The 25,386-nt window shown below is 39.5% G+C and overlaps 1 protein-coding gene across 2 annotated transcripts in view; it reads left to right on the forward strand.

Annotated features, from left to right (window-relative positions):
• Positions 1–25,386, forward strand: part of LOC100009852 (calcium-activated chloride channel regulator 1-like) — a 52,047-nt gene that overhangs the window by 17,317 nt on the left and 9,344 nt on the right. For both annotated transcript variants that reach the window (XM_007480565.3, XM_056815395.1), the window contains 7 exons: positions 1,067–1,244; positions 4,614–4,835; positions 5,601–5,834; positions 10,339–10,513; positions 14,724–14,830; positions 22,578–22,793; positions 23,511–23,772. In XM_007480565.3, the coding sequence (XP_007480627.2) occupies positions 1,067–1,244; positions 4,614–4,835; positions 5,601–5,834; positions 10,339–10,513; positions 14,724–14,830; positions 22,578–22,793; positions 23,511–23,772 (1,394 nt within the window). The remainder of the gene's footprint in view (positions 1–1,066; positions 1,245–4,613; positions 4,836–5,600; positions 5,835–10,338; positions 10,514–14,723; positions 14,831–22,577; positions 22,794–23,510; positions 23,773–25,386) is intronic.

Consider the following 25,386-nt stretch of genomic DNA (forward strand, 5'->3'; position numbering starts at 1 on the left):
AAACACTAGATTACTAGACATTTACTACTGTGTATTCTGGTCCTAATCTATTCTACAGGCTGACCACTCTATTTGCAGCCAAAACCAAATTTTTGGATACTTTCTGCTTCCCAATATAGTTGAGATTTGGTACAATAGCCTACAGTCACATTTCCCCCCATTGATTCCTTGACTATATCAAGACTTTTTGGTCTTCCATATACATTCTGTTATTTTCTTCTGGCTCTATCAAATAGTTTTTGCTGCATAAAATATGTAGCTTGATTGACATGGCAATAAAGTAAATTTAGACAGGATTTCCATTTTTATGGTATTGACTCAACTTGACCATAGGCAATTAATATTTTTCCAATTTTTAATTTTGACTTTATTTGTACTAAAACTACTTTGTAATTGTGTTCATAGAGTTTCTGGGTTTGCTTTGGCAGGTAGACTTGTAAGTATTTATTGATAGCTTTGATTACTTCATCTTTTCACATCCTTTGACCATTTACTAATCAGGGCATGGCTTGTTTCTTATATATTTGACTTATTTCTCTACAACAGAAAGCAACCTCACATTGGCTAGATGAGAGAGTTTTAAGAGACATTCTCTTGGGCACTTTTAATCTATTGAATGACTGAAATCTTATGAAGAGATCAAAGAGAAAGCAAATTGGCTTCTTAGGAAAACAGATAAAGAACTTTAGATGCCCCACTTGTTAATGGAGATGACAACACTGAGGAGCTCCAAAAGTTACTGAGAATGAGGAAGATTCCCTCTTAATTCCCCTAAAAATGACAATAAGGAGCCCGGTGCCCATCCCTTGGAGAAACAGCATTAGGGATCCCAGTAAAGCAGACCTGGCTTCCTGTAGACAGGCTAACATTGCCAACAGGGGTGCTCTGCCAAACAAAAACGGTTCTTGCTGGCTATAAGAGAAGTTTCTACTTCCTGGGTTGCTTGAAACACACTCTCTTTGATGAAGAAATGCATAGCAAGATTAACACATAGGTTGAAGTGTTTTTATGGGGAGTGACGTTAAATGGTCTAATGTTCGTAAAATCTAATCTTCATATTTTTCAGGTGTTCTGAGGGTATCACTGGTACAAATAAGGTATATACATGTTCTGGAGGAAGCTGTTCCATCAGAGATTGTTGGACAGATCCCAAAACAGGAAAGTTAAACAAAGACTGTATGTTTATACCCCATAAAGTTCAGAGTGAGAAAGCCTCCATCATGTTCATGCAAAGCATCGATTCTGTAAGTATTTGGATCATCAGTTCTGAAGTTTATAAACAGAAAATAGTCCTAATAGCTGGCATTTACTTAGTGTTAAGGTTTACAAGACACTTTGACTAGACCTTCTCTGATGCTTAGAATGACCTCATTTGCCATAACCCTCATTCCTATTTCACAGAGGAGGAAACAGACTTGCAGAAATGAAGCGAGTGGTGCCCCTGGCTAGCTCAGGGCTCTCTCTACTGCACTAGTCTGCTCCTGTAAGAAACATCTGTCCTAATGACTTAAGGCAGGCCTCTTGAGCTCAACAGCTCTCCTTAGTGAGCCAATATTTCTCTAAAAGGGAAGGCTGAGGACACTGTGATATGGAAATCACATTAAAAGACAGATATATATTAATTTAAGGTCACCAAGAAATTCAGCTATGTAATTCCTAAATGAAAACTCAAGTCAGCAGTCAACCTTTCATGGAGGTTTTAATTACAAAACAGTAGGAAGAAAGGTATGTGTGTGTGTGTGTGTGAGAGAGAGTGAGAGAGAGAGAGAGAGAGAGAGAGAGAGAGAGAGAGAGAGAGAGAGAGAGAGAGAGAGAAGGGGAGAGAAGGGAATAGGGCTTAAATACCCACTCTGCTTAGGCTGGGCCAAAGGCTCAAGGCCTTGGATAGCCGAGGCAAAGAAAAGAGATCAGTCCCTATCACTCACGTGACCAAAATGGAGAAACAGTCTGAGGGCCTCTACTCCAAGCACCAGGATCTAACCAACAACATTCTCCTCCACACAGGAAGTCGCAGCACTCCTCAGCTCTCTTCTACCTCACTTCCTGTGTATCTCCTGTGCCAATGATGGCTCTAGCTTAACCCAGTACCGCCCAGAGGTTTGTCCCCTTTGCACATGTCTGTTGAAGGTCATATTCTCAAATAATTAAATCTTGAGCTTTGCTGCAGCCCTTCCTAAATCCTTTTACCCTGAGTAGGGTAGAGATTGTAGTTTCCAAGACCTGATTCTGTCATTCCAAGTATCTCTGTTGTTATTGATCAGGAAATAGCCAAATCCCATCCTCTAATGAATGGTTTGAGGGAGAGATTAGGTTTGGATCAGCACCTCACACCCTACACCAAGATAAATTCAGAATGGGTGAATGACTTGAACATAAAGAAGGAAAATATAACTAAATTAGGTGAACACAGAATAGTATTCCTGTTAGAACTTTGGGAAGGGAAAGGTTTTACAACCAAGCAAGACTTAGAAATAGTCACAAAATGTAAAATAAATAATTTTGAATACATCAAATTAAAAAGGTTTTGTACAAACAAAACGAATGTAACTAAAATCCAAAGGGTAGCAACAAATTGGGAAACAATCTTCATAAAAACCTCTGACAAAGGTTTAATTACTCAAATTTACAAAGAGCTAAATCAATTGTACAAAAAACCAAGCCATTCTCCAATTGATAAATGGGCAAGGGACATGAACAGGCAGTTCTCAGCCAAAGAAATCAAAACTATTAGTAAGCACATGAAAAAGTGTTCTAAATTTCTTATAATTAGAGAGATGCAAATCAAAACAACTCTGTGCTATCACCTCACACAGATTGGCTAACATAACAGCTAAGGAAAGTAGTGAATACTGGAGGGGATGTGGCAAAGTAGGAACACTAATTCATTGCTGGTGGAGTTGTGAATTAATCCAGCCATTCTGGAGGGCAATTTGGAACTATACCCAAAGGGAGATAAAAGACTGTTTGCCCTTTGATCCAGCCATAGCACTACTGGGCTTGTACCCCAAAGAGATAATAAGGAAAAAGACTTGTACAAGAATATTCATAGCTGCACTCTTTGTGGTGGCCAAAAACTGGAAAATGAGGGGATGCCCTTCAATTTGGGAATGGCTGAACAAATTGTGGTATATGTTGGAGATGGAATACTATTGTGCTCAAAGGAATAATAAAGTGGAGGAATTCCATGGAGACTGGAACAACCTCCAGGAAGTGATGCAGAGTGAAAGGAGCAGAACCAGGAAAACATTGTACAAAGAGACTGATACACTGTGGTACAATCGAAGGTAATGGACTTCTCCATTAGTGGCAATGCCGTGTCCCTGAACAATCTGTAGGGATCTAAAAAACACTATCCATAAGCAGAAGATAAACTGTGGGAGTAAAAATACCGATGAAAAGCAACTGTTTGACTACAGGGGTGGAGGGGATATGACTGAGGAAAGACTCTAAATGAACACTCTAATGCAAATACCAACAAATGGAAATGGGTTTGAATCAAGAACACATGGGATACCCAGTGGAATTGCGTGTCGGCTGTGGGTGGGGGGGAGGGAAGAAAAGAAAATGATCTTTGTTTCCAATGAATAATGTTTGGAAATGACCAAATAAAAATTAAAAAGAAAAAAAAAGAATGGTTTGAACAGGGTTGAGTAGTTTTGAAATCCATAAAACAAAGTCAGAACATAAGAGAACATCACCATCCAACCTCTTATTTCCCTCTATCCCTCACACTCACATACTGTGGCCCATTTCTTTTTAGTTAGAATCTCAAAATTCGTCTAAATCTCCCATAAATCTCTAAAATACATAAGCAAATTTGGGGCTCTGGGGGGGGATTCTTTCTTGGTGTTATGGGGAGCTGTGAATCTTAAAAACTACTCAGACTATACTTAAGAAGATTTGATTTAGCTATTTCCTTATTGTAACAATGGAGATACTTGGTCTAACAAGAATCAGGAATGTCTTGGGAACTTTACATTACTCCACCCATACATAGAGATACCTTAGGGGAAGATAAAGTTGTAAACTCCTGATTGAACAATGATGGTACTTATCTCATACCTTACAGTGAAGCTAAACCTTAAACTAAGTCTATTTTTAAATCTAATACACTACCTGTAAAAGTTAAATTAATCACCCAAAGGTCAAGTAACTCACAAAAGGCAAGTTTAACAAAGAAGTGTGAAGTACTCAGAAGATATAATGTAGCCAGAGAAGGTGAGAACTAAAGAGTGGTGAGAACTAAGAATGGGCAGCCCTGTGAAAAAGTGTCTACTGTGATTGATAAGCATGAAAATTTAGGGGAGGTGATATAAGAGAAGAGTTTTTCAAATGAATAATTTTTTTTGCACTAAATGATACTGCTAGTTGGATTATTTATGTAGGTGGTTTATCAAAGACAGTTCTTTCCTTTTTTCTCTCATGAACCCATCAACAATCCGATGAAGCCTTTGGACTCATCAGAAATATGTTTTAAATGCATAAAACACTTCTGCTGACAAAGACAGTCAATAATATTTGAAATAGTTATAAAAATATCCTTTCAAAATCAAGTTCATGTACCCCAGAATAAGAAGCATGTATTTATTTATAATGCTATTGGGGCTTTTTAGGTGGTTGAATTTTGTACAGAAAAGAACCATAATAGATTTGCTCCCAATCTTCAAAACAAGATGTGCTACCTCAAGAGTACATGGGAAGTGATTCAGGATTCAGAAGACTATAAAAAATCAACTCCGATGATGGCAGCAGAACCACCCAAGTCCAGATTCTCACTGAAGCAGATAGGAGAAAGAATCCTGGTTTTAGTTATAGATACGTCTAGAAGCATGAAGGTAAGCCAAACCAGTCCCATTCTCATGGATGCTGGAAGAATATACCTGCAACATATGCTGGCCTCATAGAGTCTTGGGCTTGTCAAAAATCATATTGATCTCATGATTTAAATGAAAGTACAGAACAAGGAATCATTCACCACTCACCAAGTTTCCCTCTAAGCCTTCATATTCATACTCCTCCCTCTCCTCTTCTCACACACTTTCTCCAACTAGTGTTCATGGCCAATTAACCTTATCCCTAAATACAGATGACATTTTCATAGATAAAGAAGGTCTAAATTAAGAATTTGCTCCTTGGTTAGTTTTTCAGACTATGAATATCTATAATCCTCATTACCAAACATTCCAATCAATTTTGTATGACTTCATATTTTCCTTCTGTTTATTGATGATTTTTAAAAGGCGTCATGCACCCTACCAAAAAAATGCAGTTCACATTCCATACTTTAAAAAACCTATAGCTTCTTTAGTGTGGGCATTGTCCCCTCCATCTTACTCTCCCCACTGGTCACAATAGCTTTAGTAGTCCTCCCATAGAATTTCTTCATTAATGTAATATAGCAGATAGGGCTTTGACCTTTCAGTCAGGAAGATCTTGGTTACCTAGAATACTTCAAAGCTTGTGTTCCATTGTCCTAACCTTGGGAAGCAGAGTCTCCACAGTCCCTGGAATTCAACATCAGAGCTTAGTCCCTTCTGCTACAACTTCCTTATAAATAACAACTTGACAGCTTATGAATTTGACTTGTGTTTTTTGTTCAGGTTGGAAACCGGCTGAATCGACTAAGGCAAGCCTTGCAATTCTTCCTGCTTCAGATCATTGAAAAAGGATCATGGACTGGAATAGTCACATTTGACAGTTCAGCCACTATACAAAGTGAACTGATGCAAATAGAGTCTGACGTTCAGCGGAAGACACTCATTTCAAGGTTACCTACTGTTACTATTGCTGGAGGAGGAACACACATCTGCTCTGGACTCAGAACAGCATTTATGGTGAGAGCATCTACCCTTCACTGTCTCTATTGTAGTAGAAATTTTTAAAGTGGGATTTCTGTTCTGAATATCTCTCATATGTCTTCTGTCTAGTATAATTTGATACATCTAAAAAGTGAATATATTTCCAGGGGGAAAAGAATATTGGCAAATGATGAAATCAAGAAACTCTAGTTAAATACTGATTAAGCTTTTAGTATGTGGAAGGAGATAGTTTTATATATATATATATATATATATATATATATATATATATATAGACTCAACTTGACCATAAGCAACTATATATATATAGTAAACAGAACAATTAACTTGGAGTCAGAAAGAGCTGATTTCAAATTCTGCCTCAGAAATATACTATGTGACCCTGCACACTTAATTTGTTTAGGCTTCAGTTTCCCCATTAGTATAATGGCAGAAAAAGAACTGATGACCTTTGAGGATTCTTCTAGATCTTCTAGATCTAAATCTTCAATACCGTGACCCATACTACCTATGGGAATGTAAAACCAATGATAATGGCACCATGCACAGTATATAATAAAGTCCATGATATATAGCAGAAACTAAGGCAGTCCTAGGCCCCAAACAATGCAACAATGCAACCACCAGGACTGGTTCGATGAGAACAACACCACTATTGAAGACCTGTTGAGCAAAAACAACAAAGCCTTTATGGAGTGGCAAAATAACCCAAACTCTGCTCCTAAAAAGAACAGATTCAAATCTTTCCAAGCCACGGTGCAGCGTGAGATCAGGAAGATGCAAGACTGATGGTGAGAAAAAAAGGCAGGAGAAATCCAGCACTTTGCTGATACGAAAAACTACAAACAATTTTTCAGTGCCCTCAAGACTATCTATGGGCCATTAAAACCCACCACCACACCCTTGCTATCCTCTGACGGTGACACTCTCATAAAAGATAAAAAAGGCATCAGCAACAGGTGGAAAGAACACTTCAGTCAGCTTTTCAACCGACCCTCTTCAGTCGACCAAAGCGCCCTTGACCAGATCCCCCAAAACTACACCATTGAACAACTTGACGTCCCTCTTTCAATAGAGGAAGTCCAAAAAGAATTTAAGCAAATGAGTGCAGGCAAGGCACCTGGTAAAGACAGGATCCCAACTGAGGTGTACAAGGCCTTAAATGGAAAGGTGCTCCAGACATTCCACATAGTGCTGACCAGCATATGGGAAGAGGAAGACATGCCCCCAGAACTCAGAGATGCCTCCATCGTAGCCCTATACAAGAACAAAGGCACACAGCAGCCTGTGACAACTACAAAGGCATCTCACTACTCTCCAGTGCTGGAAAGATCCTCACCCGTGTAATACTCAACAGACTCCTGTCATCTGTTTCAGAGCAGAACCTGCCTGAATCACAATGTGGCTTCCAACCAGATCGTAGCACTATCGACATGGTCTTCACCGTGAGGCAAATGCAGGAAAAATGCCTTGAGTAGAACCTGAGTCTCTACATTGTCTTCATAGACTTGACAAAGGCTTTCAACATAGTGAACAGGACACATTGTGGGTGATTCTTAGCAAGCTCAGTTGACCAGCAAAATTCATCAAACTGATCCAGCTCTTTCCTGTCGACATGACAGGGGAAGTCCTATCTGGTGGAGAGCCTTCCGATCACTTCAACATCTCCAATGGCATGAAACAAGGCTGTGTCCTCTCTCCGGTACTCTTCAACCTATCCTTAACCCAAATATTACGACATGCTGTGATGGATCTAGACCTGGACGTCAACATCAAATATGGGCTGGATGGCTCACTATTCGACCTTCGCCGCCTGACTGCAAAACTGCAAAAACAAAGACAACAGAGAGACTCATCCTGGAAGCTCTCTTCGCAGATGACTGTGCTCTCATGGCTCACCAAGAAAATCATCTCCAAACCATTGTGGACAGGTTCTCCACAGCAACAAAACAGTATCGCCTGACTATCAGCCTCAGCAAAACAGAGGTGCTGTTCCAAGCCGCACCAGGGAGGCCAACTAAGCAGCTGTGCATAACTATCGATGGCCCGCAGCTTTCTAAGGTCAACACTTTCAAGTACCTGGGCAGCACCATCACCAACAACGAGTCCCTAGACCACGAGATCAATGCCAGGATCCAAAAGGCCAGCCAGGCACTCGGGTGCCGGAGCTCCTAAATCCTCCAATATAGAGGTGTAAGCACTGCGATGAAGCTCAAAGTGTACAACGCAGTGGTCCTCAGCTCGCTCCTGTAAGGTTGCGAGACATGGACACTGTACCAGAAGCACATGAAACAGCTGGAGCAATTCCACCAATGCTCTCTGCAGTCAATCATGAGGATCCGATGGCATGACAATATCACTAACCAGGAAGTCCTCGACAGAGCCAACTCCACCAGCATCGAAGTCATGGTCCTCAAAACCCAGCTACGATGGTCTGGACCCGTCATCTGCATGGACCCACAGCAAATACCAAGACAGGTATTCTATGGTGAACTGTCAGCTGGACTCAGGAAACAAGGCCGACTAAAGAAAAGATTCAAGGATCAGCTAAAGTCAAAGTTGAAGTGGGCTGGCATTACACCAAAGCAACTAGAACCCACTGCCTCTGACAGAAGCAGCTGGCGAACCCACATTCACCATGCCGCCACCACCTTTGAAGATGAGCGACATCGATGTCTTGCCGCTGCGCGTGAACGCCGACACCAGGCCACAACCGCACCTCCCGTAACAACTGGTGTCCCAGGCCCCATGTGCCACAAACTCTGCACCTCAGTCTTTGGTCTTCAAAGCCACATAAGGGTGCATCAATAGATGAAACTGCACAAAGACAATTGTCATTCTTGGTCACCGAGAGACTACTACTAGGCTAGCATGGCAACCAGGTAGTGCAATGATCCTGAATCTAGGCTCCATTCTGACAAAGCCAGATATTTCTGGTTCTATTAACAATGATTCCATTGAGACAAAGAGCTGGTAGTCATCCACTTACAGGATATTACCACACACAGCCAAGGGGTGATGAACTGATTGCTCTACTAGCACTCCTGGGGGCTTTCCTCCTTCTGTTGCACTAATACTGTCTAAAGACTTATCTTGAAATGAAATAAAATTATAGAACCATTTCAGTAATCATCAAGTTCAACCACCTCATTATACCAACAAGGGTCTAAAAAAGAAACAGTGAGTTGATGGATAGGAATTGGTCATACCATGCATTATATTTATATAGCTTCTCAAAAATTACATGCGAAGCCTAGAGTCAACTTTAATTTTGGATATACAGCTAAAAAAAGGTATAAACACTTAAAGTGATTCCCACATTTGTCTTCAGAGGGAATAGGAACTTTGAGTACTTAGTCTTCTCAAGGTTAATCTGAACTTTGGATTTGGATAGTCTTCATTCAGTTTTTCATGCCCTATCAATATCCTAGGGTAAAAGATAAACTTGAGACCTACAGTAAGCTGTAAACCTTGTGTCTAACCTGATGGAAGAAATTCCAAATGAGAGATGGAAGAGAGAAAATTGGAGCACCATACACATTGCTTTCGGGAGTGTCCATGCTGAGAAGGTGGAAATAGGGGAGTAGAAACAGTAAAGAATCCATCAGAGATGTAGAAGAGCAAGGTTGAAATAGTGTTATAGAAAGCCAAAAGGAGAGAAGAGTATATCAAGAAAGATGGGGGTTAAAAGGTCTAGAAGGATGAAGACTTTCAGGTCATTGATGACTGGGGAGGTACAAACTTCAAAAGAGCAGGAGCACAGATAGAACCCACTGATTGTACGGACTTGAGTGGTATCAGAGTGAAGGTTATGAAGCTTAACAATGAAGGAGAAGAAAGAGAGAGTCTGAGCCTGTGGCCCAAATATAGCATTCCATGGGACAACCTAATATTCGTAGAAATGGAGGAAGAAATTAACAGAGAGGACACCAATGATATATGAGAGGGAAAGCAAGAAGTAACAATAGAGTAGGGTGCCGGAGGAAAGGGAAAGGAAGGGATCAAGGGAAAAATGGAAGGGTTGGCTTTGCTATCACAGCACCTCTGTTTCCTCTCAAACAGGAGAGGGGAAATGGGTGAAATACCAGAAAACATGTCAAATGTTCAATTCTTTCAGCAAAATAAGAGATGATGTAATATGCTGGGGTTAGGAAATATGGATGTGAAGTTGGAGTCTCAAAAAGTTAGGAAAATTGTGGGAACAGATATTATGAAGAAGTCCTAGAGAATCAAGAAAGAGTAAATTAGACAAGTATAGGAAAAGTCTGGTTGGAATCCATATGGCTTACATTCTAAGGGAAACTGGGACTATGATCTCAAGACTGTGTACTTTCTGGCTCAGTTTCTAAAGGTCCCACATTCCCATCTGAGGACAGCAAGGCAGGAAGATCCTTATGGATTTCCTGAGCTCTTCCCTTTATTTCCTTCTTTAATTTCTGGCCTGCTCCACTCACTAAGGGCTATCTGGCAACACTAATAAGTCTATTTACCAATACCTGGAATGAATCTGTGTTTTCAGGTAGTTAAAAAGAAATTCTTAACTAATGGTTCAGAAATGGTCCTTTTGACTGATGGAGAAGACAATACAACCAACACATGTTTTGAGGAAGTGAAACAAAGTGGAGCCATTATCCACACGATTGTTTTGGGACCTTCTACAGAGAAAGGCCTGGAGAAATTGTCAGAAATGACAGGTAAATATAACCTGAAGAAAAGTTTTCTTTAGTAGGCATGGAATGATCAAACCTCCCCTCAAGTTCTCCCCTAGGATCTGCAGGTGACCCAGGGTTTCTGAAGGCTAGAGAAGTTGGGCACAAGATCTGGAAGGTCAGTTAATAAGTCAGCCAATAAATATTTAAATGTCTACTATGTGCCAGGCACTATGTTAAGTGCTTAAGATACAAAGAAATGCAAAAGTCAACCCCTGCCCTCAGAGTGCTCACGGTCTAACGGGGATATAGTAGAATGTAAAACATTTAGCAAAACTCTAAAGGGAGAGGGTAAAGGAGAGGAAGATGCCCAAAATAGAGGCATGATGAAGTCCAAAGGAATAGAGTCTGCTGGGAAATGAAGAGATGACTGGCTTGGGCACCATAATTCAATGAAAGATATAAGAGGAGCTCTCTGCTCTATACCCTTCCATATATGCCTTCCATACCCTATCTCTTCCCATCGGAGAGAAGGAATACTCCCCGGACTGATGAAGTTTGAGTTCCAGGGTAGAAGTTACCTTGCATGATGATGGGGAATTACAAAACAACAGTCTTACCAAATTGGAGATCCTCCATATGAAGTCCAAAAATAGCCTGAGGGTCTGCCATCTGAGAACATGCTGCAATACATTCAGAGAGAGGCTCATTTCTGTTTGCTCCTGATATACTCCCCCACCCCAATAAGTCTCAAAGGCTGTCTGCCCAATGAGAGAATTACAGAGTCTGATAGCTGATCTTTGAGATATATTAAAGACTATCTAGTACAACCCATACCCAAGAAAGGATTCTTCCAACCACTGTCATCCAATGTTTACTTAAAGCCATTCATATGGGAAAAATGAAATACTTCTGAAAAACCTATTCCATTTTTGACATTTCCTCATCTCAAGACAAAAATCTGTTTCTATTTATCTCCCACTCATTATTCCTAATTCTGGTCTTTGTGGCAGTAAAATAATCTAATCAAGGCAGCTAGGTGTCTCAGTGGAGAACCAAGCCTGGAGGCAGAAGGTCCTGGGTTCCATTCTGAACTCAGACCCTTCCTTGCTATGTGATTCTGGGCAAGTCACTTATCTCCAACTGCCTAGCCCTTACCACTCTTCTGCCTTGGTAACAATAATGTGTATTGACTCTAAGACAGAAAGGTTTCAAAATAATAATAACCAAATCTCTGTTCTAATTGGTAGCCCATAAATATTATCCACGTCAATCACCCAGTTTCTTCTACTGATTTTCAGCATCCTAGTGATCTTTCTCCTACAGATCTCTAGCTTTTTAATACCCCTAAAATGTGTTTTGAACTCGACTCAATACCCTGGGATCCTCTGAAGAGAGTAAAGTAGAATAGCTATTGCTTCCCTAGTATTAGACACTAAGTTTAGCCCAAGATCCCATTAACTTTTCTGACTGGTACATATCTCATTGTTGACCCCTATTGAGTTTGCGGTCTACCAAAACCCTCCAGAACTTTTTCACATGAACTGCTATCCTTTCCTATCTTATACCTGGAATTTGATTTTTTTAACCCATACATAAACCATAATATTTCTCCCTTTAACATCTTCATGATAATCCAATATTAGATTTTAAATATTCATTCCAACGTGTCCAAGCACCTTTTCTATTTCTGTCTCATTCAACTTGAGTAGACTTCCCAGCTTTCTGTCTGCTGCAAGTTTGAGAAGTATGTCATTGATGGCACTGATAAAGTGTTAAGCAGCAAAGAGCTAACTAAGTACATATCCCTGGGGCTTTCCTACAGAGACCTCCTTTCAAGTTGTTTCAAATACAATGGATCTACAATGGATCCATGATCTAACTGATGTGAGTATTGCTCCCACCCCCAGACACCGATTGCAAACTATCCATGCCTATCTGTCTATGCCTTTCCATAATGTTGTCACAGGGATTCTTCCTAAGAAGCTAAAGAGCTTCTTAAAGCTATCTGAACTTCATATGGATATCATTACTCAGGCTATAAATAGGGGTAACTGATATCACCACATGATTAGCTTATCATCTTTTTTTGTTGTTGTTTATACATTCCTTTCATGACATTTTTTACATTAGTTCTCCATTATTCTTCCTTATTTATAATGCATTAGAGCCCAATGATGCCTACCATGAAATCTAAGTTGTCACCAAACCTTCACAGTGACTTTTGGGGTCCAGTCATTCAACCAGCTCTAAATTGTGTTAAACCATATTATCATATCACATCTATCATTTACCATGTGATCTTTCAGAAGAAATTTGTATCTGGGCCTCAGTTTCCCTGTTAATAAAATGATTGGGTTCTTGTTCTAAATATATAGTCTAACCTAAATCACTCCATCTTATCCAGAAAAAGGACAAAATACACTTTGTCTAAGGCTCTGAAAAAGTCTCTATAACAGTGGCTAACCATCTCTCTATAAAAGGAAATACGGTTAAGTAGCCATGATTTTCATAAAGTCATCATGCTGCCTCATAGTAATTTCTTCTTCTTTCTCCAAATATACTACCCTTAACTTTAATAATGAGCTTGAGAATTTTTCAGGAGTAAGAGTAAAGTCAATGTAAAACTCATTGGATCCCAGTCTGCACAACAGTCAACACATATTAAATGCCCACTATATGAGAGGCACACTCAGAGCTGTAGAGAATTTAATGACAAAAAATGAAACAATCTCAATTTTGATTGAGCTTATATTCTACTGAGGGTGACAACAAAAATATATAATGGAAGAGTATTAAGTGAATGAATGTGAAGGTATACCCAACAGTTCAATACAAGTTAACTGGATAAGGAGGGTGCTAATAGTTGAAGGCATGAGGAAAGGATTTAGGCACAAGATGGTACCTGAGATACATCTTAAAGGAAGGCAGGGAACCTATGAAAGAAAAAGTGAATTCTAGACAAATGGGATCTTCAACAAAAAGTTATGAAGACAGGAGATGGACTGTATGAAACAGAAGAGAAGGTGAGTTTGGCCAAATTGCAGTCTGTATGAGGGGAAATACCATGAGGAGACTGGAAAAATATTTTGAGTCAGATTGCAATGGACCTTCAAAATTTAGCAGAGAAGTCAACAGTCAGATCCCAATTACTAGAAATAATTAATCCTTTGAAATGGTTGCATGGATTCAAATTTGCAATTTTGAAGTTGTAATTTAAGTTATAATATGGTAATTGGCGCCAACCCAATGAAATAGTTATTACTAGTACAAATAATGAGAATGTTTATGTATTGATTGGAAATGTTAGCAATTTACCAAATTCCTGGATCTCCAACATCTTATATTCTGAATCCTTATTTTGAAGATGACTCTAGGATCTCAAGGATTATGTCAGCTGAGTACAAATTCAAACAGGTTCTAGGAAGATAGAAAGGCTTTGAGTGAGGACTTGATTATGGGTGATATATTCTCCAATGATTCTGATTCTTCAAGATGCTGATATTCTTTCTGTCTATCTCTCTCTGTGTCTTTCTCTCTGTCTCTGTCTCTGTCTCTGTGTCTCACTCTCTCTTTCTCATTCTATCATTCCCTGAATTTTCCTATTTGGCCACATGTAGTTTCTTTTGTCTCATACCTCACTCTTATGTCCAGGAGGGAATGTAAGATCTATGTGGATTAAGTACTATTTCACTGTTGCAGATTTCTCTTGAAAAAGTAGAGGCTTAATGATTGTTGGTAGAACTGAAATGAAATGAGCAGCATTCCTAAAACTGGAAAGACGAATCACCAGAAGATTGTCTACTAAGCAATACATTTTTCTGGCCATAGCTACTAATTAAAATATCTACTGAGACATGGAGAGGAGTCCTACATAGTTGAACTGATGTATTCTTAAAGAATTAAGGTTCACAAAGCTCAATTATGAATGAAATGTGTAAACTGATTTAAATTACGGATTTTATGACACTATTTTGGCTCATTAGGCATTTTTGTCTCTTCTCAAGGCCTCAGTTGAATTCCAGATCAATGAGATTTTAATGTGTATAAAAGTAGGAAATATTCACAAGACTGAAAATTTTGCATTGACCTTCTAAGTGGGAGGCTGCAGGGGGCAGCTGGATGGCTCAGTGGATTGAGAACCAGGCCTGGAGATGGAAGGTCCTGAGTCCAAATCTGGCCTAAGTTCAAAACTGTTAATTTGTCATTAAACTGCGCCAACATATGAATTTCTAGTAATATAATTCTACTTTAGGAGGTATGAAGACAACCGCTACAGACAATGTCCAGAACAATGGACTCATTGATGCATTCAGTGCCCTCTCGTCAGGAAATGCAGCCATCACTCAAAGGTCCATCAAGGTCAGTCTCAATTTCTCATTTCTATGTTCATGTTACGTATACGTTATCGTATTCTAAAATCAGAGATTTAGAGCTTAGAAGAACTTTTGAGGTTCATAGAATCATGCATCCTACATATAGAGTTGGAATGATCTTCAAAGGTCAAAGTAAAACCCAACATTTTATATGTGAGGAAACTGAGCCAAATGGACTTGCTTAAGGTCACAAAGGTCATGCGTGGTCACGATGTGATATGAAATTTAAATACTCTGACTCCACATTCAGCAGGATGGTTGTGATATTAGAATCATGAGGGACTGAAAGCATAAAAAGAGTATTTCTTTATATATATGTGTATATACACACACACAGACACACATATATATATTACATATATATATATATATATATATATATATATATAACAAGTTTTATTCATTAAGCATCTACTCTGTACCAGCCACAAATGTGCAAAAATTAGCTCATTTTATCTTCTCAACAACCCTGGGAGGTAGATGCTATTATTACCCCCATTTTTAAAGATGGGGAAACTGAGGCAGAGATTAATAATTGTTGAGGGCCAAATTTGCATTTAGGTCTTCATGACTCCAACTCTAGAGATATACTACAGTGGTACCACCTAGCAGCCTTTAGGCTGTAGGCTTTTCCATTGGCTATCCAGTGTAAGCAGAAAAGTCTTGCTTAAAGTGCTTTTGCAAAAAAGGGCCAAGAATACCATGACGCTAATTCATATGTTGCTCTAAGTATCCTCTGACATAGGGCACAAACCCTTCTCCCAGCCTGCTTTAACTAAGTTATACAGACTTGGTGGCTCCTTCCACAGCCTTGGAAGTTAGCAACACTAAATTCCATTGTGAATGATGCATCGTATCTCTCCACGACTTACCTCCATCACCATGCCACTCCTGAACCATAACACCACCTTCACTGGTTCCCTCTATTGGATCTCTAGCTATAGCATGGGTTTTCTACAAATCCAAATTGTTTTAGCACCTTGAAGGCTATCTGAATCCATGGCCAACAGTTAAATCTCTTTCAGGGATCTAAAAGGCAGGATTTTCCAACTAGAGATTAAGATGAGAATGGATGTCAGAGAAAAATCCGTTCAAAAATAGCACATGTCCAGTTTCATCATTATGCTATACCTTATTGGGATTATTATCAATAATCAAACAACAAATATTGATTCAATACTTACTATGTGTCAAGCATAGTCCTAAAAATGGGTATATATAAAAGAAAATAAAACTGGCCCTGCCTGCTGTAGAAAAGGAAATTTTGAACCTTAGATTTCATTCTCCAGAAGTCCTTGGTATTTCCCAGAATTCCCTGTGACCTCACCAATGTGGAGATGCAGGAGAGGTTATAGGGAGTTCTGGGAAATACCAAGGACTTCTGGGGAATGAAGTCTAAGATTCAAAATCTCCATTTATGCACTGCAATGAGCTTACATTTAATTAAGAGAAACAACATGATCTAAATACAAGATATTTATACAGTAAAAATAAGATAAAGGGGAGAGGGAGGCATTGGGAGCTGGGCTGGATGGAAAGAAACAGGTGTTTATTAACTGCGTACAAGGTGCCAGGCATTGTGCTCAATAGTGGACAACATGATAGGAAGATGATATCCATGGTAGACCATGATCATGTCTGGCTATAGGACGTAGTAGGTTTCTCAAACGGGGACAACCCAGTCCTGGGCAGTACCCTCAAAACTGAGCACCTTACTTCCTTCAGGGCATGATTTAGTTCCAACCCCCACCCCAAGGAATTTTTTTTAAACTTGTTTCTTCCTTACATCACAATTCCCAGGTATTTCTATCCCCACCCTTGAGTAGTCTGAGATTTAAATTAATGTCCAATAATTCCAAGTATTATATTTTATAAAATTCATTAGTAATCATTTGAAGTAGAAGAAATACAAATAGAACCACAAAGCTTAAGTATGACCAGGTGAGTCAACTTTCCTGCCAAGCTCTCCCCCCAGACCTTTTCCAGGAAGATTGAGGGGCGGGGTTACATGAAAATATATCCTCCCTACATTAGCAGGTAGCTAAACTAGTATATGGGATGCAGGGAAAGGGAGTGCTGGGGAGCAAAGTCTAATTACATAGTAGGCATCGATTGACATAAAAGATATATGCATAAGTAAATTGTGTCTGTGGTGTTTCTAGTTATCTTTTCTTTTGCTGGACGTAGGCATTCACAAGTTCTTCTTCAAACATTCATTTTGCAAATCTCAATTTTTACAAGTTGTACATCATGTTCTCTTGGTCGTACTTGTTTCACTCTTCATAATTTCACATAGTTCTCTTTTTGTTTTTGTTTTAAATTAGCCTATTAGTCATTTCTTCTGGCACAATAGTATTCCATCACAATCTTAGGCCACAACTGGTTCAACTATTCCTCAGCTGATAGACGTCCCTTCCAAGTTCTTTGACACCACAAAGAGAGCTCCTATAGATATTCTAGAATACATAGGTTCTTCTTTTCTCTTGGGACACATCAGTGGTTAACTGGGTCTAAGAGTATATACATTTTTATAACCCTCTAGACATAATTCTAGCATGATTTCCAAAATGGTTGGATCAATTAGATTTAGATTTTACAAGTATTGATTAGGAAGGCTGGGGCTACAGTGGATAGAGCACTGAGCCTGGAGTCAGGATGAACTGAGTTCAAAGTTGGCCTCAGCTGTGTGTCCCTGGGCAAGGCATCCCTGGGCAAGGCACTTAACTGTCTACGTCAGTTTTATCACCTGTAAAATGACCTGGAGAAGGAAATGGCAAACCTCTCCAGTATCTCTTCCAAGAAAACCCAGTATGGAGTCAGAAAGAGTTGGATATAACTGAACTACAAAAACAAAGAATTTATTAAGCAACTGCCATGTACCACATACTATAACAGTGAAAATGAGGGGGCCAAATTGTGGCAGGTAGAAATTAGTTTCTCTCTAGAAGTATTATATTTTTAGAGGTTTATTGAAGATTAAAATATGAAGAAAATACTGAATGATGAATAATGAAAGCACGCAGGCCGAGAGGCCCAATTCAGTTTCACTTACATCATGAGAGACGTGTCTGCTTGGAAGGGGAAACAGGAAAAGAGACCCAGTAGCTTTTACAGAGATGTTATATAGAAATTTTGACCCACCAAGTTGGAAATCTCAGTGAGATTAGAGGGCATTCTGGGATCTAGCAAGGACTTCTGGGGATTGAAGTCTGGAGTTCAAATCTCCACTTTTACCATACTCTTCTAAGCACTTTACAAATATTCTCATTTGGTCCTCAAAACAATCTTGTGGGGATAGATATTATCAAGATCCCCAATTTATAGTGGCAGAAACTAAGGAAAACAAAGGATAAGTCACTCACCCCGGGTCACACAGCTAGGGCTGAAGGCAATCTGAACTCAGGTTTTACTGACTCCAGGTCCACATCTCTATTTCCACGTTTTTATCTTGTTCCTTCCCCATATAAGTGTCTATACCAGTCTTTAGAGTGAAATAGGACAGGCAAGGTCAAAGACTCTTGGGGCCATAATACTAGAAAGCTTTTTGTGGAGAAAGAACAATGGTTTAGAAAATCTCTCCTAATAATCAGCAAGAAAAAAGTTAGGAGCATGAGTCAGGCCACAGGTAGTCAGCCTAAGTCTACCTACTTTCTCTGCCCCATCAGTTAGAGAGGATAACAATGGGCAACAGAGAAGATGGCTCCAGCAGAGTAAGGTGTCATGGTGACAGGACAGGTCAGAGATTCAGGTAGTCAGGTATCAAGACCAGGGGACTCTGATAACAGGCAGCAGGGTAGTTAAACACAGGAGCTATGATTTGGAAGAGGAGGAGGTCCTCTAAACTCTGAGAGGACAAGTGGGAATTTAGAAGCAGCAAGATGAAGTGGTGCCTAGAGGGCTGGATGTCGAGTTCAAAAGACCAGAGTTAAAATCTTACCACAGGTATTTACTAGCTCTGTGCTTCTGAGCAATTCACTTAACCTCCTGTGACTCAGTTTCCTCATCGGTTAACTGGAGGTTATATAGGGCCTATAGGGCCTACTTCAGTGGGTTGTTCTGAGAATCAAATCTAATAACTTAATGTAAAATACTTTACATGGTATTTAAGTAGATTTTGTTGAAGGGATATGGGAGAGACCAAGGACTATACCCAAATGAGTCACTGATGTTTCAGAAAAACTAGACTAACATCAATACTCTGAATAGGCCGAAGGCCTTCTCTTATACATGGGAAAAAACCAGGTAGTAAGTCAGTCAATAAGTATTTATTAAGCACCTACTGTATGCCCCTTACTGTGCTAAGCCTCGGGACACAAAGATATTGAAGTCTCTAAGTCCAAGGAGCCAACAATCTAATGGGGGCAACAGCATGCAAACAAACAACAATGTATAAACTAGATCTAGATATGGCAAGTAGGAGATAATTGCAAAGGGATAGTAGTAGGAATGAGAGAGACAGACCTTTAAGCTATGGAATGTTAGCTGAAACTTGAAGGAAGTCAGGGAGGCCAAGAGGTGGAGGAGATAAGGAAGGAGAGCATTCTATCCAAGAGAGGCAGTGAAAATGTTCAGAATCTAGAAATATTGTTCCGTACAAGGAACAACAAGGAGACCAGTGCTGGCTGGATTGCAGGTACATGGTAGGGTCAGGGCATGGGGTGGGAAAGTATAAGAAGACTGGAAAGTTTGAGGGACAGGAGAGGAATCAGATTACAAAGGACTTTACAAGCCATGGGGAGCATTTCACATTTGATCCTGAGAGCAAAAGGAGTCACTGGAGTTTACAGAGTTGGAAGTGACATCATGGAATTAATTTGAAAGCAACCTGGCAAATGGAGAAATGTAAAGGAGGCAGACCCATGAGCAGGCTACTGCTATAGTCCAGGAGTGAGGTAATGAGGACATACACCATGAGCCCGCAGTGTCAGAGGAGAGATGGGGGCATATGTGAGAGATGTTATCAAGGAAAATTTGACAACACATTGGACAAAAAAGAGAGAACGGATAGAGGCAAAAACATAAGTTGTGAGCCTGCGTGACTGAGGGAAGGGTGTAGTTTCAAAGAGGGTAGATTTGGGGGGAAAATAACAAGTTCAATTTTTGACATACTGAATTTAAGATATCTACGGAACATCCAGTTTGAGATATCTAATAGGAAGCTGCAGAAACAAATCTGGACGTCAGCAGAGATATTGTGTTTGGATAATTAGATCTGAGAATCATCAGCATAGATAATAATTGAATCCATGGAAGCTAAGGAGATCTTTAAGTGAAATGGTCTAGAGGGAGAAGAGAAGGCAGCCCAAGATAGTCATGATGAACAGGCTTGACCTGGATAAAGATTCAGCAAAGGAAACTGGGACAAATAGGTGGGAAAGGTAGGAGAAGAACTAGAAGAGAGTAGTATGAAATACCAAACAAAAGAAAATATTAAGGAGGAGAAGCTGATCAATAGTGTCAGTGGCTATATAGGGAGATCCGAAAGGCTGAGGACTGGGAAAAGGTCATTAGAATTGGTGATCAAGATGAAAGGGACAATCAGCATTGGAGAGTGGTTGCAACTGAATGATGAAGCTGAGAGTCAGACTGTAGAGAATTGAAAAGAGGATTAAAAAAAGGAAGCAGAAGCACCTCCTGTAGACTGCCTTCCCAGGGAGTTTGACTGTAAAAGTGAGAAGATGTATGAGATGGTTGTTCACAAGGAAGTACAGATCAAGTGATTGTGTTTTTGAGAATAGGAGAGCCCCTGGTGTGATTGTAGTAGAGAAGGAGCCAAAAGGACAAGGATCCAAGCAGATAAAAAGAGAAGGAAGATAAATAAGAGTGGGAATGATGGTGGGGAAACACTGCTTGAAAAAACAAGATGGCACTGGATTTCTTGTGTATTGGAGAAGGGTTTTGCCTTGGAAAACAGAAGGGCCACCTCTTCTTGTGAGACACAAGTAAAGGAGATAGAGGTATAAAGTATCTGCGAGATGTGGCAACTCAACCAGAGGAGGAGGGAGAAAGTAGGAACTCTCAATCAATTCCCTTTTTATTCAGGGAAACATGAGGCAAGATTTTCAGAGGAGAAGGCAAGTTAGAGGAAAGCATGAGAGGCTTAAAGAGAGATGGAGTCTGCTGAGTGGGACAAAGAGTTAACTGGTGAGATATAAAAGGCCTGATCAGGCCACACCCTTGAAGCAGGGGGTTCAGTGGAAAGAAATCTGGATTTGGACTCTGCCAATGCCTTCCCTCTGAGACTATTTCCCATTTGCACTACAAGTATCTTTGATAGGAAGGTTTACTTTGCATGTTGTTCCAACCCCTTAATCATAATATGAGCTTCTTGTAGGCAGAGACTACTCCAAATTTTGAGTTTTCATTCATGATATTCCTTCCACCCAACAAAAGTGTTACCTGTCTACTGGTGAGAAGCTGATTCCACATCAGGGAGTTAAATTCAAGAAACTGGATAGATGAGTTTTATCTGTTCTCCACCTATTGTGGAGAAAATCTGATTTAGAAGGGAAGTGGAATAGAAAAAGGACACAAAAGGAGTGGAAGGAGAGAGAGAATGAGCAAAACTTGAATATTGCCTTAGACTAAAACGAAGGAGTCTCATTTAGTCCTTTCTTGCATGTCCTTTGTGCTAGGAATATTATTCATGCACATTTGGGTAACCATGACACCTGTCTTCTCCTAATGGATGCTAACCACAGGGAACAGGAAAGGACCTCTGATTTAATTGGTAAAGGGACTCTAAGATTTAAATTAGTTGAAGGCCTTAAACTGTTGAATTTAAAATTATTGGGAGACAGGGAATATAGAACAACTATGAATATGCCCAAGTCAACTGGGTTTTATAGAGATTTTAATTAATAATACAATGATTAATCAGAGAAAGAGAGAGAGTAAGAAAGGAATAAGTATGAAGGGCCTCAAGCCAATATGGCCTAGACCTGAGTCTTAAGAGAGAAAATCAGTCAGTTTTTTATTACTCACCACAAGATCTGTCTAAGCAACTATTCTAGTGACACCAGGCCAGCATCATCTCAGCTGCTTTTACCAGCTCCCTCCTCCATCTGAATGTTTCAGAATCACTCCTCAGAATGAGTCTTCCTCAATCTGAATGATTCAGAATCCCCCAGATCTTCTCTGAGCTCTTATTTTTAAGGGCAAAATCTCCTATATTACCTCCCCTAAGTTCTTCCATCTACCAATCACTGTTGATGTTTCCAAAGGACAGCCGATTTTGAATTCACAGCTGAGTAGATTTAATCTCTTTAGTTAGTCAGAAAAAAATGCTACTGTGTCTACTAATTTCATTAATAGAAAACCTCTGAATAAGTTTTCACCTTTTAGGTCTAAGTACTTTTAAGTACTTTCATTGTTTAGCAAGGAGTTTTCTGCCCTAAACCAGTCTTAAGTACGGGTGGAGTAGGGATACTCCCAAGGCAAGGAGTTTTCACATTCAAGTAGAATTCTCACTATCTGTTAGGGAATTATTTCAAGTAGGGAATTGGAGGAATCCTCAATGTGGAGTAAAATTTTTAACATTCATAAGTCTGTGAAATTTTAAGGTTTACAACTCCCAGCTGAGGCAATTCCCTTTACCAATGTTGGTTGGAAAAGTCTCTGCAATTTGTACTCTTCTGCTCATTGACACCTCCTTCAGATTAACTGTTATATGACTTGTTGATGTGGTTTTTTTTTTGCTCAGTTACTAAATGTTTTATTCATTTTCTTAACAGCTTGAAAGTAAGGGAATCACTCTGACAAATGAAGGCTGGATGAATGGCACAGTTATTATTGACAGCACAGTAGGAAAAGACACTCTATTTCTTGTCACGTGGACAGCACAACAACCTGAAATGTTTGTCACGGATCCCAGTGGCAACATATATAAAAATTTTGCAGTGGAAACAAGCTCCCAAATGGCATACCTCCAAATACCAAACACTGCCCAGGTGAGGACCCAGCTTTGTTTCTTGTGTTTTCTTAAAACTCTGAGAAAATGAAGTGAAGACTTTCATGTTAGGATTCCAAGTATTCTTGAGTGACAATAGAGGTTTTGTTTGTTTTTTAGTGTATTTTTATAATTTGAAACCCCACAGTTTTATTCTATATGTTCTCATAGAAATTTTACAAATTGAACAAAAAAAGTAAAGGCTTAAAAAAATGAAGCAAGGAAGGAACTGTCAAATAGGTGTCAGAAGGGCGGGAACTAGGCTGGAGCACATGGGAGATAAAAAAGACAGGCCTGGAAGTTATAGAAACTTTTTCTGATTGCTGTGAACACTTAGGTTATTCCCCCCTCTTCCATTTCTCTGTCCAGAATTTGAGATCTCCTGTGTCCTACCAACTGAAATCTTTGCCTTGCTTCTAAGAAAAAAGGATTATGGCAATGGCATATCTTTAAGATCACATTTTCCATAGCAAAAGTTTCAACAATAATTGCATTATGCATATTACAGGGAAAGTTCTAGTCTAGATTCCCTTCTCATAAGATCAGAAATGACCATCATAGCTTATAGAGAAGCAAAGTCATATAAAGTCTCTAATCTTCTTGAATTTCATTGTATATATCAGATATCACCTTAAGATAGATAGTGGATAATAGAGAAGGTAGGTAAGGCAGGTCATAACATAGTTTTGCTTTAATGAATTTCTATTGCATTTTTCAGGTTGGAATTTGGACTTATAGCCTGAAATCAAGTGCACAAACCCTGACTCTGACAATAACCTCTCGTGCTGCAAATCCTACTGTACCCCCCTTCACGGTGGACTCTAGAATGCATAAAGACACCAGCAGCTTCCCTAGCCCAATGATTGTTTATGCAGAAGTTCGTCAAGGATCCTTGCCTATTTTAGGAGCCAATGTAACAGCTTTCATTGAATCGGCAGATGGAACAACAGTGACACTGCAACTCCTGGACAATGGTGCAGGTAATTTATCCACCACAAAAACTTCCAGCTTCTTTCTCTTTTTAGAAAAAAAAAATGTGATGCTTTTTTATTGCATGCAAACTCCAAAATGGTGCATCTCCAAATATCAGATACTGAAAAGGAGAGGAATCATCTTTGTCTCTTCTCTTAATTATTTTAGAAAATTGCTGCCTCTGTGCCACCTAGATTAGTATGATTTTCTGAAAACATTTTCAATAGAATAGGCTAAATATTAGATTTGTGATTTCACTGATATGGGTAACTCCCATATAATGAAACTCCCTTTTCATTTGCTGGTTTGCCTCTTCTCCACAACTAATTGTCTATGACATTTAGAGTTTAATGACTTAACCAAGATCACAAGACATGAGACAATTATATCTCCAAAATGGTACTTGAACCTATGTGTTCCTACTAAAAGGCCAGCTCTCCATAAACAATACCATGCTGTCTCTTTAATGATTTAAATTTGATAAATCTGATTGCTATTGTTCATCATTCTTTATCTCAAACTTTTCCTAATGTACAGGAAGGATGCAGTTTCAACTAAATGACTCCTATGGTCTTTTTTTTTTAAAATATATTTTATTTGATCGTTTCCAAGCATTATTCGTTAAAGACATAGATCATTTTCTTTTCCTCCCCCCCACCCCCCATAGCCGACGCATAAGTCCACTGGGCATTAGATGTTTTCTTGATTTGAACCCATTGCTTTGTTGATAGTATTTGCATTAGAGTGTTCATTTAGAGTCTATCCTCTGTCATGTCCCCTCAACCTCTGTATTCAGGCAGTTGCTTTTTCTCGGTGTTTCCACTCCCATAGTTTATCCTTTGCTTATGAATGGTGTTTTTTTCTCCTGGATCCCTGCATGTTGTTCAGGGACATTACACCGCCACTAATGGAGAAGTCCATTACGTTCGATTATACCACAGTGTATTAGTCTCTGTGTACAATGTTCTCCTGGTTCTGCTCCTCTCGCTCTGCATCACTTCCTGGAGGTTGTTCCAGTCTCCATGGAACTTCTCCACTTTATTATTCCTTTGAGCACAATAGTATTCCATCACCAACATATACCACAGTTTGTTCAGCCATTCCCCAATTGATGGGCATCCCCTCGTTTTCCAGTTTGGGGCCACCACAAAGAGCGCAGCTATGACTATTTTTGTACAAGTCTTTGTGTCCATTATCTCTTTGGGGTACAGACCCAGCAGTGCTATGGCTGGGTCAAAGGGTAGATATTCTTTTGTCGCCCTTTGGGCATAGTTCCAAATTGCCCTCCAGAATGGTTGGATCAATTCACAACTCCACCAGCAATGAATTAATGTCCCTACTTTGCCACATCCCCTCCAGCATTCATTACTTTCCTTTGCTGTTATGTTAGCCAGTCTGCTAGGTGTGAGGTGATACCTCAGAGTTGTTTTGATTTGCATCTCTCTGATTATAAGAGATTTAGAGCACTTCTTCATGTGCTTGTTAATAGTTTTGATTTCTTTATCTGAGAACTGCCTATCCATTTCCCTTGCCCATTTATCAGTTGGAGAATGGCTTGATTTTTTGTACAATTGATTTAGCTCATTATAAATATGAGTAATTAAACCTTTGTCAGAGGTTTC

The sequence above is a fragment of the Monodelphis domestica genome, chromosome 2 (assembly GCF_027887165.1).
Source record: "Monodelphis domestica isolate mMonDom1 chromosome 2, mMonDom1.pri, whole genome shotgun sequence".
NCBI lineage: Eukaryota > Metazoa > Chordata > Mammalia > Didelphimorphia > Didelphidae > Monodelphis > Monodelphis domestica.